Consider the following 13,238-nt stretch of genomic DNA (forward strand, 5'->3'; position numbering starts at 1 on the left):
GGGCCAGCAACAATCTGGTACCTTGCTCAAGTAGCTATTCTTCTTGTGCAAGTCTCATCAGTGAATGTCAGCAGGCTATTCGAGGGCATAATCAGAGGGCTGAGCCCGTTCTGTCCTCACTCATCACATGAACAGTGAGAGTCAATGAATCCTAGTCAGGACCAAAAATCCTGGCTTTCTTCTCTAATGCAGGGACATTGAGGTTAATTGTTCACCCCTGCTGAGATTGGCAAAGTCAAATCAGATCAGGAACCTTTTTTATAGGTACGAGGTTACCATAGTATTGAAACTTTCACACAGTAAAGCCCAGCTTGATATCGAAGCTCACCACAGAATGAATGGACTACAATTTACACTTTGACCATCAATTTGCACCATTTAGTCTTTTATTATTTGCTCTTGGAAAAGGGTCCACAGGATCTGTTGTGATGCATGTGATCATCTAATGTCATCATTGCTATTATGAAGCAGGCTACAACATCAATAGGCAGTAAATATTTATAGTAAGATTTAAGCTCGAAACCTTGGTGATGTTACATGGCATTAAAATGACCTTGAGCTGCATTTATTTGTATTCTGACTTAACTTTATCGAGTTGAGTAATGAGAGTAAAACTTGTTTTTGAACTTTAGAATTATCTTTTGGTCCGCTATTAGAGGCAGTGATTTCTTCCACTTAAAGCAACAGCCAATTGCAGCGAAGAATGAGGCTATTCAGCCTGTCATACCCATGCTGGCTCTTAGAAAAAGCTATCCAATTAATCCCATTCCCCCACTTTTTCCCCATAGCCCTGAAAAATCATCCTTTTCAAGTGTATATCCAATATCTTGTTTCTTTACCCTTTTTTAGAAATTGAATGCTGGTTTGGTTTTAATGGACAGTGGGATCATTGACTAACAAGGCTATAGGTAAAAATGATGGAAACAGTTGTTTGAGGCTTTGTTGAACAATTGCTTGCTTTCTTCTTTCCAGAAATTGTGGATGGAAATGCGAAGATGACACTTGGCATGATCTGGACAATCATCCTTCGATTTGCCATTCAGGATATTTCAGTGGAAGGTAAGTAGGTTTGTTGTTGTAATTATCTGAAAGTCCTTTAGTATCCAATGCTGAATACAGACTCAGCATCTCTTTTTTTGTAGAGTCAAAATTGTGGGCCTAAAACATTGAAAGCCTGTTTGGCTTTTATCCTAAATATGTGGCAGTCCTCACTTTGACCATTTCTTGCCTTTTGAACTGAATTAGAGAGGAGTAAATATGTTTACAGTGCTAGTGGCTATAAAACTCTTAGTAAATGTTTAAGTAGTTACCAGCTGGGGCACATAATCAGTTTCTATCATGGTTACCAGCAAATTGCAGCCGACTTATTGCAAACTTTGTACAATGTTAGCCTCATTACTCTGTATTTAAAATACTTTTCTCTGCTCCCAGTTAGAGGTATGTGCTATTCAACGGGGGAGCACGAACCTTAGTAGAAATTATTTGTATTCTCTCCCCTTCCCCTCCCCAGCAGAAGAACAAATAGACTTGTCCCTTATTACAACACAGTCCTTAGGATAAAATGGGTGGGGAGAAAAGTTAAAGTACAAAGTCCCTGTAACGGATGGTGTGCTCCTAGAATTGAATAGCATCCATATGTTTGGTACCAGTTGTTAAAATTATATATTTTTAAAACATTTTTTGTAGGTTTTCAACTACATCCACAGAAATTATCTTAAATGCAGTCTTTATTGTGATGTTCTAACTGAAACAAGATCCTTGGGAATGTTTTTACACTGGAATTCATATTGAAAGCATTGCTGTGACAGGAACTTTCATGTCACGCAGTTATTTTAAAATGTGGACCCTGTCCTTAATGCTATAACTCTAACTCATCCTCCTCTAGTTATTCCATACAGCAAGGGGTTTGAGTCTTATACTGTAAACAATTAAGGATGGGAGGATAAAAGTTCACCATGTTCCACAAAGCCTTTCCATCCATGGGACAAGGAGTCAATGCTTTGAAATAAATAAGTAAATGGACTGATAACACATCCCATGGGCCTGTTGTGAACTGGCTGTCATTCTGCTGAGTGGGTATTGACACCCACCCTGTTACTGAATCCCAGTGTAGTTCTACACCATCAATAGGTTGTGGAATAGGTATGTCATCTAAACAGATCTTGCCCATCTTAGGGTGCCCAAAAGGGCAGGTCACCAGTGCCCTGTTTTTTGTCATCAAATTGTATTCAGATTACACTTACGAAACAGCCTTCTAGCAGTGTTAAGAGGCAAAGGCATAATATTCCACCCCCCCCGCCCCCCACCACCTTCTCCTATTTTCCTTCCATACTGCCGGAAATATAATTTTCCTTTAATAAAAGCAAATATGATTTGGGCGGGACAGGAAAGGTGAAACTGTTGATGGATTTGTATTTCCAAGGCAATGATCTTCCAGTTGGTGATGGGATATGAATGGAGGGTTGTTCCTTTTGGGTTTAATACTGCTCTGTTCTTAGTGTTATACTTTCTTCTCCTGTCCCTGGCCAGTTTCCTTGAAGCAGAAAGGCAAACTGGTCTGTATTATGGACTATTTTCCAATTGCCATCAGTGCTACCCATTGACTGCACAGGAGAGATGTTTTTGAGGAGCAATATTGCCTTCCGTTGATTTTATTGCCAGGAATTCCATTATCTGATATCAACTGTGAACCTCCAGAAATAACTTGGTAAAGGCCAGGTGAATTTGTGACTGGGATTGCCACTTCTAAGACCAGTGGAGATGGGATTCTAAGTGGTCTGTTGAAATACATAGAAGTTATAACACAGAAACTGTGTCCCAACCATCCATGTCAGTATTTACCCGACAGACAAGCAAATTGTTCAAATAACATTTAACCAACCTGTTCCCTATCCCTTTATCCCCTTTTCCTTCATCCATTTATCCAATCTAATCTTAAATGTTGAAGTAATTTCTGCTTCAACTACTAACCCTGGAAGTGAAGTCCACAGCCCCACAACCCTCTATGTTTAGAATTTTCTCCTGCCTTCGGTTCTAAATTTGTTACATTTAATCTTGTATCTATGGCCCCTTATTCTAGATTCCCCTCAGCCCTCAGTTACTGGAAGCAGTCTGCTTCCATCAATTCTGCCCCATCCTTTCATTATTTGGAATACGTCTATCATATCTCCCCATAATCGGTGTTCTAATGAAATATATTTCTCTGCACCAGGCAGCATCCTAGTAAATCTGTATTGTACCCTTTCTAAAGCCTCATTGTCCTTCCTATAGTATGGAGCCCAATGCTACACAAAGTAATCTATCTGTGATTTTAAAATTTTTGTGGTGACTCATTATTACCACATAACTTCTATATATGATACCACGTGATAAAACCTGCAATTGCATTAGCTTTTTGTGGCTCATCAACCTGAGGCATTGCCTTCAAATGTCCTGTGAACCTGTATCCCCAACTATAGATGTACCCACAGAACCATCTAGTAAATGCTGTCCCTCTAACCTTAAACAGTGGTATGTTGTTCTAAAGTTTGCCTTTGGTTTTCACAGAGACATCTGCAAAGGAAGGACTCCTACTATGGTGTCAGCGCAAGACTGCTCCTTATAAGAATGTGAACATTCAGAATTTTCACATCAGGTAACCTAGTTTAAAAACATACTCCTTTGTTATGATATTCAGCAGGAATTTTAAGGTGGTCTGGTTCAGAAGGTCATTAGATATTAGAATCAAAATCTGGAATGCACTGCCCAAAAGTGTGGTGGCAGCAGAGTCAATTGTGGCTTTCAAAAGGGAATTTGCAAGGCTACAGGGAAAGGGCAGGATAATGAGACTTGCTGAGTTGTTCTTGTAGATAGCATGCATGGAGGCCAAATGGCCGCCTCCTGTGCTGTAACCATTCTATGATTCTGTGGAAACCTATGAGTTAATTAGTAGTAGTATAAGTGAAACACTGGTGCTCTCATTCTCTCACACACTCATCATAATGATGGCTGAAGAAGATTGAGGCGTCAAAATCCTGGTAGTCCAGTCATTCCAAAAGATTCTAATTGGGCAACTTGCTTCTGAAATGCACAGACATGCTTGGCCACTGGAATTGTTCCTTTTACCATTGGAAACTTGTAGCAGAATTCACGTGCAATGATTTCTTTTTCTTCCTGTGTAAAATTTGATTACACTAAGGTCAGTTTCTGTTGTGCGGCAACACTGTGTAGTTTGAATCTATTGTTGAGTTCTAATTCTAGAGCCAAGTAGAGTGAGACTCCCTCCTCCAAGGAGTCGTCTTCTACCTGAATCTGATATCTGGATAAAGGCAGCATTTCCATGATTAACCGCAGTATTTTGCAACAACATAGCAGTTTTTTAAGCACATTTATGGAGCTGGTTACTGTGGCGAATGTTTTCATTAGGTTGAGTTGAGCTAAAATAGTCACATTGTGAACATAAAATCTCAGCTCCTTATGTTGAGTATGTGGTAGACCACCAACACTCAGACCAACAGATAGACATCATCAGCTTCAACTGAGAGTCTAGTTTTTTTTTTACTTTTTCTCCATTCTGTTACTCCATTCATCCAGGGCAGGTGACCTCCTCCTGATCTGCTGCCAGTGCAATTCTGCCAGGAAGTGTGCTAGAGTTGTTAGTCTCAAGTTCACAGCAGCCACCATCACACTGAGAATAAAATCAAATGTTATTTAAATAACATCATATGGCACCACTGTCATTAAAATTAGTTGGGAGGTTGTATTTCAGTACTATGTACTACATAATATATAATATTGCAATTCTAGTTTTTTGAAATGGGTCTTGATAAGCTGGTTTTATGTGAGTCTGTTAAAAGACGACTGGCAGGGTTGTAGAGTATATGATGACGCAGCTTGTCATACATCGCACCTCAAGCAGGTGGTTACAACAATAATCATTTTGTTGAGTAAATACAACCCTTGAGTTCATGTCTTATGACATATGATTGTTCATAGAAGCATATCATAGAATGGTTACAGCACAGAAGGAGGCCATTCAGCCCATTGTATCTTGCATGCTCTCAGCTAGAGCAGCTCAGCTAGTCTCACTACCCCGCCCTTTCCCTGTAGCCCTGCAAATTTTTTCTCTTCAGGTATTTATCCAATTCGTTTTTGAAAGCCATGATTGAATCTGCCTCCACCACAGTCTCAGGCAGTGCATTCCAAATCCTAACCACTTGCTGCATTAAAAAAAGTTTTCCTCATGTTGCCTGTGGTTCTTTTGCCATTCACCATAAATCTTTTCTGCACTCTCTCTAAAACCTTGATGTCCTTCCTCAAGTTTGGTTTCTGGAATTGGACATATTACTCCAGTTGCTTTTATAAAAGTTCTTCATAACTTCTTTGCTTTTGTACTCTGTGCCTCTCTTTATAAAGTTATGATCTTCAGCAAGAGTCTGTACAGCATCCTCTTGCACTTTGCCTGAACCCTCTTACACAGAATTGAGGATCTGAAATGAAGTTAGACAAAAGATTACAATGCCACTGATCTCTTATAATATCCCTGGAAGTGAAAGAGTTGTACAAATAGAGGGCAGTGATGTACCAAAGTGGCACTTAGAATGTTGAAAGCTGTGGGTTAACATTCTAGCCTCTGAGGTGTGGGAGGGAGCACAAGAGCATCACTAACAGAGTTATCTTAGATTATTGGCATTCACCCCTTGAGCTGCTTTTATGCAAGTGCCATGCTGTTGCTAATCGATCTGGAAGTAACCCCACAGCAAATTTGCTAGGTTCCCAAGGTGAGCAAGTGGCAACCTTGTTGATTTTTAATCAGGTTTTCCCTGCAGTTAGCTTTAGTGAATCCAGCAAGATAATAGGAATTGCCACCATCTGCTCATGGCCCACACATTGGGAGCTAGTGACATTAACATGCCATCTTCCACAGCATAGAAACAGCTTTATGTACATATCTTATACATCATCAAGTGAATGAACTTTGGTTGCGACTGACTGAGCAGTGCGGAAGGTTAAACCTGAAGAGTTTAATGCGATGCATAGGAGCAGTAATAGGCTATTCAGCCTCTCGAGCCTGCTGCACCCTTCATTTAAATCATAGTGGATCTGTACCTCAACCCCATTCATCTGCCTTTGCTCCATATCCCTTGCTATCCTTATATAATAAAAGCCCACCTATCTCAATCCTGAAAGCTCCAATTGTCCGAGCATCACAGCCGTTTGGGGGAGAGAATTCCAGATTTCAGTTCCCTGATTTCGGTCCTAAGTGGCCTTGCTCTGATTTTAAGATTCTACCCCCTTGTCCTTGATTTTCCACACCAGAGGGAATAGTTTCTCTTTTAACTGTTAAAGGAACTGTTAGCACTATGTTGACTTCACAACACAGAGATGCAGGCCTGTCAGGACGGTGCTGAACACCAGTGTCCATTAAGCAGTTTGTACACAGCACTGGGAGGAAAGTAGGTGTGCATTAGATTCGGACAGGCTAAAGAATGTGATGGTGTTGTAAGATACAGGCACTTCATTATGACATTAAGTCTCAAGAATTTTCAAAAGGGAGCTGGTGTCTGAAATTGAAATGTGAAATTTGAGGAAATGTAATGCCAGTATAATTTTCTTACCTATTCTGTTTCCAGTTGGAAGGATGGCCTTGGATTCTGTGCTCTTATCCATAGACACCGGCCAGAGCTTATTGACTATGCAAAGCTGCGAAAGGTCTGGAACCCCTTTTTTGCATTCTTGTATGACTTTGTTGTGCAAATCAATACATTTGGGCAGTTGGATCCGTAATCTAAATTTGCTTTTGGGTATGTCCATTGACTCACACTATAAATCTCGCTACAGCAAAACCTTCCATTCCCATGGGACATGATGAGTCTCTGAAAATGTGATATAGGGATTGATCTGACACAGATGGAAGGAACTTTGACGAAAGTTATTTTCTTTCTGGACTGTATTCAGTCTGTAGGTAAATTTGGTAATGTCTACCATGTTACAGCTGCTTAATATCTTTCCACCCATGGGCTGGAGGTTGTAAATTCACCAGTAAAGATGATCAATTAAGCATTCCTAGACTTATGGGCCTAGGCTTTCTACCTAGTCTCCACCAACTGATTTTCCCCCACACCCCTTCCTAGCACATCTCGGGAAGGCAGGGCAGAAAATTGCTTCAGGATGTATTTTGCAAATCTGCTTCCTTGCATCATGCTCACCCACATGACAAATGAGTAGCAAATTAGGGAAATATGGCTTGTTTTATGTCCTCTGAATGGTGGGCACATGGGCTGCCTGTTAGGCCCAGGACAACAGCTAGTGTTCACATGACGATACTTGCCCCCCCCCCCCCCCCCACCAGTTTTTAAAAAAACTTTTTCTGCCTGTGTCAGCACTCACAAAGCATGATCTGCCATTGGCTGAAAAGGAGGCAGCAGGATTACAGAAAGAATTCTGTTTTCACAAACAACACAAAGGCAGTCTCCATTTTCCACACTGTGGCAAGCCTTGTAGCAGCCACCTTCTCCAGTGGGTACTTTGAGCCCGCTGTCTGTATTCAAATGACTGAGTTTGGAAAGTTAGACAGAGTTGGGGTATTGGATCAGCAATATTGCACCTCATTCCCTGGTTTTATCCACTGGGGAGAAAAATCCTGAAGGGATGGCCTGAATATCATGTCACATCTGGCTCAGAAGCCATTTTACTCAAAGATTTATTTCACTTATTTACAGCTCTTGTTAAGAAATACCTCCAAAAAAAACCTCACATCCATCAGTGTAGAATTTGCATTAAATCCTGCCCTTTTCTCCTTCCACTCTGATTATTGCCTTATTGCCTCCAAGCCCTTTAAAACCCAGTTGGTTACTGGAGGTGTCACTCAAAACTGACGACCCATTGACAGAGAGAGACTTTCAGGAGGAAATGCAGAGAGAACAAATTCAAATACTCACCAGAGTGAAATGTGATTGGTCGGCATGCATGATGATGCCACATCTGAGACCATTTCATTGGGTAGGACCAGTCAGTTAATGAGTCGGCAAATGTTGCAGAAAGAAAGAATTATTTATGATTTAGAACCTCTTCTGATGTGTTTTCCTAATGCGCCATGAAGTAGTTCACTTCCACAGTCAGCACAAACATCCAATCAACCAAAACATAACATCTAGGATAGTGGGCCCACAAGTAAATAATGAATCTTTTTACCATTGTGGATTGACCATGTAATCCTAATTACTTTTAAATGGGCAGGAAATAAGATGCTGGCAGACTACATGATACAGATTGAAATTTACTAATTAGTATTTACTAAAAATAACACAGAAATAAGACAGGGCACTTAGTCAGTTGAAAGGAATAATAAAATAATTGATTTCTTGCTTGTACTTAAAAACAATTCAAAAGCAATACAAGTTCTGAATTCTTTTAGCATTTCTCTTCAGTAACTATCGATTGTATATCTGTGATGAAAGGCTTGAGAGGAAAGCCAAGGTGGCCTTATAACCATCTTGAACAAGCTATTTCCTCTTGTCTAATGACAGCATCACCTTTCCTCCCCCAGCTTCGGTCGAATGATCAACACACATAATGAGAGTGGAGGGGGGTGTAATTTTATCCTTGCCCTCCCTGCCGGGTTTGGAGATGGGAGGGCCTATAATCAGGCAGGATGGTGGCAGGACTGGGGAACCCCACCACCTTCGCACCGCCACTCAAATTCATTCAAGGGCGGGAAGGTCTGTGAACAGCTTTCCCACCCCAATGCAATTGAGGCCCTTAAGTGGGCAATTAATGCCCGATTAAGGGCCTCATCAGATCACCGCTGGAATTATCCCAGCAGTGGAAGGGCCTGTTGCCACATGAGGAACACGCCAAGCAAACCCGTGCAGGTTGCTTGCCGGGTGGGGGGAGAGGGGGTGGCAGGGTCCCTCGTTAAAAGACACAGTGCCTGAACAAAGGACCCAGCATCGGGAAGAGAGGGCCCGCTGAGAGCCAGCCCTCTGCCCTTGCTACCGATCCCCTTCCCACTGTGACATACTGGTGGCCTCATTCCAGGGCCTTGGGTGAAACCAGTACCGACAGCAGCCACCGCCTTTGCGGTAATGCTGCTCAGTTTTATCGAGCTGTTGGCCGCTGATTGGCCAACAGCTCTCAGCAGGCAGGACGTCCATCGCTGGGGTCCTTGATCCCAGGGAAGGCCCTCCGCTGTCCACTTAAGTCCCTAATTGGCACTTGATTTGGCAGTCCTTCCCCAGAGGAGGCGACGCAGGGCTCTCGCTGGCAGTGGTCGAGACCCCCATCGCCAAGACAAAGTCCCGGCTAATGGTCTGCTGTCTGTAATCAGGTGATTGATAATCACAGGATCAATAATACATCTACTACCATTTGTTAGGACATATGACTGGCTCAGTCTTAAACGATGTGTAGAGTAATAAAATTTCGCAGCACAGAACAAGGCATTTGGCCCATTATGCCTGTGCTAGCTCTTTTGAAAGTGCTATCAAATTAGTCCCACTCCCCTGTTCTTTCCCCATAACCCTGCAGATTTTTCTTTTTCATGTATATACGCAATTCCTCTTGGAAATTTATTACTGAATCTGCTCCCATCACACTCTCAAGCAATGCATTTCAGGTCAGAACCACTGCTGCATTTTAAAAAATCTTCTTATCTCCCCTCTGCATCTTTTGTCAATTATCTTTAAATCTGCGTCTTCTGGTGGCTGACCCTTCTGCCAGTGGAAAGCTTCTCTTTATTTACTCTATCAAAACACCTCGATCAAATCTCCCCTTCTCTAAGTAGTAAAAGCCCAGCTTAATGTATCTGCTTAAGAAATCAAATGATTTTACTTTGACGGGAAACTGCCTACTGTAGTATACAGAATGACCAGGGATATGATTCCACCACCTTCCTCTAGTACACAGAAAGGCAGACACACTCCCAGCATGCAGTTGCAGAAGATGCTTTCAAACTTGCAGCAGTACTGGTAAACTTAAAATTCCTTATTTAAAGAAGATATGGTGCAGAGGTTTTATGAACTGAAATGGGACTGACTGCCGATGATTTAAAAACAAAATCAAAAAGCAGAAAACTGCATATGCTGGAAATCTAAAACAATTCTGGAAGCAGTGCTACGAGAGGGTTTATACCAGATGCTGCCTGAGCTGCTGGTTATTGTATTTTCGGTCTTTGATTCCAATTTGTGATCATACAATCATACAGCACAGCTGTCGGCCATTCAGCCTATTGTGACAGCTCTTTGGTGGAACTGTTCAATTAATCCCTTGCTCTTTCCCCATAGCTCTGTAATTTATTTCCCTGATTTGTTGAATCATGTATCTCCTTGTCTACCCCTGTTGAGTTTTTTTTTAACCCAAGAAATCTGGGAGAATTGTTGCAATTCCCTGTCACTATCTCTGGTGTTTTGTTTTAGAAAATATCTAGCATTTGGTGATTATCATTGGGGCAGAGTTTGGTTGAGGTGAAGTTGCTGTCATACTGTTTGAATACTGCAATTTAAAGGACTCTAATTTCTAATGATTTCAATTGAAACTGAGAAATGTGCTTCATATGTAGTCTGCCATGCCTGATTTCATTGAGTTTGATGTAAACTGGATTAAGGAACCCCTCACTGCAGTAGACTTTAAGATTGCTGTATACATGTTAAATCTCCTTATGGAAGGGAGTACGTCAGTATTGAAATCTTCTGTTGACATTTGACTTTCTTGCTGTATTAGGATGACCCTTACACAAACCTGAACACAGCCTTTGATGTGGCAGAAAAATACCTGGACATTCCCAAAATGTTGGATGCTGAAGGTGAGAGGGGGCTTTGCTGTAACTAGTCTTAACAAATCTTAATGGATTTTTGTTGCACCATCTTAGAACTGTTATAATCCCGAGATAAACTTATTCCTTTGAGTAAAGACACTTTAGGTAGTCAATGCAACTAACTATTGCAGTCGGAACCGGGTATGTGTTTGAAGCACACCTAGACTGCAAGTTGCCTTTAGTTTATTTCATCCATAAATTTGTGCTGTTCCTATACTGCAGGTCATTTCATGCTGCGTAAACTAAAAATCAGCCATGTATATGCTGTGTTATAAATTATATTTGCATTGAGAAATTTTTAAGCAGCCTTAATAATATTTGGTTTGTAGCTGATTTAAGTGCAGAGTACAGAAGTTAAGGTTTTACTTCCGAGCTCAAATCACAGAATTGTTACAGCACAGAAGGAGGCCATTTGGCCCATCATGGGCCAACTTCTCTAGGTCAAGTCGGCATAAGGAGGGAGGAAGTGTTGGGTATTCTAAAGGGCATTAAGGTGGACAAGTCCCCAGGTCCGGATGGGATCTATCCCAGGTTACTGAGGGAAGCGAGAGAGGAAATAGCTGGGGCCTTAACAGATATCTTTGCAGCATCCTTAAACACGGGTGAGGTCCCGGAGGACTGGAGAATTGCTAATGTTGTCCCCTTGTTTAAGAAGGGTAGCAGGGATAATCCAGGTAATTATAGACCGGTGAGCCTGACGTCAGTGGTAGGGAAGCTGCTGGAGAAGATACTGAGGGATAGGATCTATTCCCATTTGGAAGAAAATGGGCTCATCAGTGATAGGCAACATGGTTTTGTGCAGGGAAGGTCATGTCTTACCAACTTAATAGAATTCTTTGAGGAAGTGACAAAGTTGATTGATGAGGGAAGGGCTGTCGATGTCATATACATGGACTTCAGTAAGGCGTTTGATAAGGTTCCCCATGGCAGGCTGATGGAGAAAGTGAAGGCGCTTGGGGTCCAAGGTGTACTAGCTAGATGGATAAAGAACTGGCTGGGCAACAGGAGACAGAGAGTAGCAGTAGAAGGGAGTTTTTCAAAATGGAGACGTGTGACCAGTGGTGTTCCACAGGGATCCGTGCTGGGACCACTGTTGTTTGTGATATACATTAATGATTTGGAGGAAAGTATTGGTGGACTGATTAGCAAATTTGCAGACGACACTAAGATTGGTGGAGTAGCAGATAGTGAAGGGGACTGTCAGAGAATACAGCAGAATATAGATAGATTGGAGAGTTGGGCAGAGAAATGGCAGATGGAGTTCAATCAGGGCAAATGCGAGGTGATGCATTTTGGAAGATCCAATTCAAGAGTGAACTATACAGTAAATGGAAAAGTCCTGGGGAAAATTGATGTCCAGAGAGATTTGGGTGTTCAGGTCCACTGTTCCCTGAAGGTGGCAACGCAGGTCAATAGAGTGGTCAAGAAGGCATACGGCATGCTTTCCTTCATCGTACGGGGCATTGAGTACAAGAGTTGGCAGGTCATGTTACAGTTGTATAGGACTTTGGTTCGGCCACATTTGGAATACTGCGTACAGTTCTGGTCGCCACATTATCAAAAGGATGTGGATGCTCTGGAGAGGGTGCAGAGGAGGTTCACCAGGATGTTGCCTGGTATGGAGGGCGCTAGCTATGAAGAGAGGTTGAGCAGATTAGGATTATTTTCATTAGAAAGACGGAGGTTGAGGGGGGACCTGATTGAGGTGTACAAAATCATGAGAGGTATAGACAGGGTGGATAGCAAGAGGCTTTTTCCCAGAGTGGGGGTTTCAATTACTAGAGGACACGAGTTCAAAGTGAAAGGGGAAAAGTTTAGGGGGGATATGCGTGGAAAGTTCTTTACGCAGAGGGTGGTGGGCACCTGGAACGCATTGCCAGCGGAGGTGGTAGATGCGGGCACGATGGAGTCTTTTAAGATGTATCTAGACAGATACATGAATGGGCAGGAAGAAAAGAGATACAGAACCTTAGAAAATAGGCGACATGTTTAGAGAGAGGATCTGGATCGGCGCAGGCTTGGAGGGCCGAAGGGCCTGTTCCTGTGCTGTAATTATCTTTGTTCTATGTCTGCATCAGGCTCTCCAAGTGAGCAATTCACTTAATGTCATTTCTCCAACTTCTCCCCATCACACTGCACATTCTTTCTTTTCAGGTAACTGTCTAATTCCCTTTTGAATGCCTCCACCACACTCTCAGGCAGTGCATTCTAGATCCTAACCACTTGCTGTGTGAAAAAGCTTTTCCTCATGTCGCCATTGCTTCTTTTGCCAATTACCTTAAATCTGTGCCTTTTTGTTCTCAATCTCTCCAGCAATGAGAGAAGTTTCTCCCTATCTACCCTGTCCAAACCCCTCATGATTTTGAATACTTCTATCAAATCTCCCCTCAGCCTTCTCTTCTCCAAGGAAAACAGTCCCAACTTCTCCAATCTATCTTTTTAAATG

At 42.0% G+C, this 13,238-nt stretch overlaps 2 protein-coding genes across 10 annotated transcripts in view; both read left to right on the top strand.

The window, feature by feature from the left end:
* The window catches only part of LOC137373916 (serine/arginine-rich splicing factor 5-like), a 394,211-nt gene that overhangs the window by 191,829 nt on the left and 189,144 nt on the right, over positions 1-13,238 (top strand). The window lies entirely within an intron of this gene.
* The window catches only part of actn1 (actinin, alpha 1), a 185,772-nt gene that overhangs the window by 109,048 nt on the left and 63,486 nt on the right, over positions 1-13,238 (top strand). For all 9 annotated transcript variants that reach the window (XM_068039497.1, XM_068039495.1, XM_068039498.1 and 6 more), the window contains exons 4-7: positions 973-1,059; positions 3,547-3,634; positions 6,612-6,690; positions 10,699-10,780. In XM_068039497.1, coding sequence (XP_067895598.1) covers positions 973-1,059; positions 3,547-3,634; positions 6,612-6,690; positions 10,699-10,780 — 336 coding nt within the window. The remainder of the gene's footprint in view (positions 1-972; positions 1,060-3,546; positions 3,635-6,611; positions 6,691-10,698; positions 10,781-13,238) is intronic.

This window comes from Heterodontus francisci, chromosome 9 (assembly GCF_036365525.1).
Source record: "Heterodontus francisci isolate sHetFra1 chromosome 9, sHetFra1.hap1, whole genome shotgun sequence".
Taxonomy (NCBI): domain Eukaryota; kingdom Metazoa; phylum Chordata; class Chondrichthyes; order Heterodontiformes; family Heterodontidae; genus Heterodontus; species Heterodontus francisci.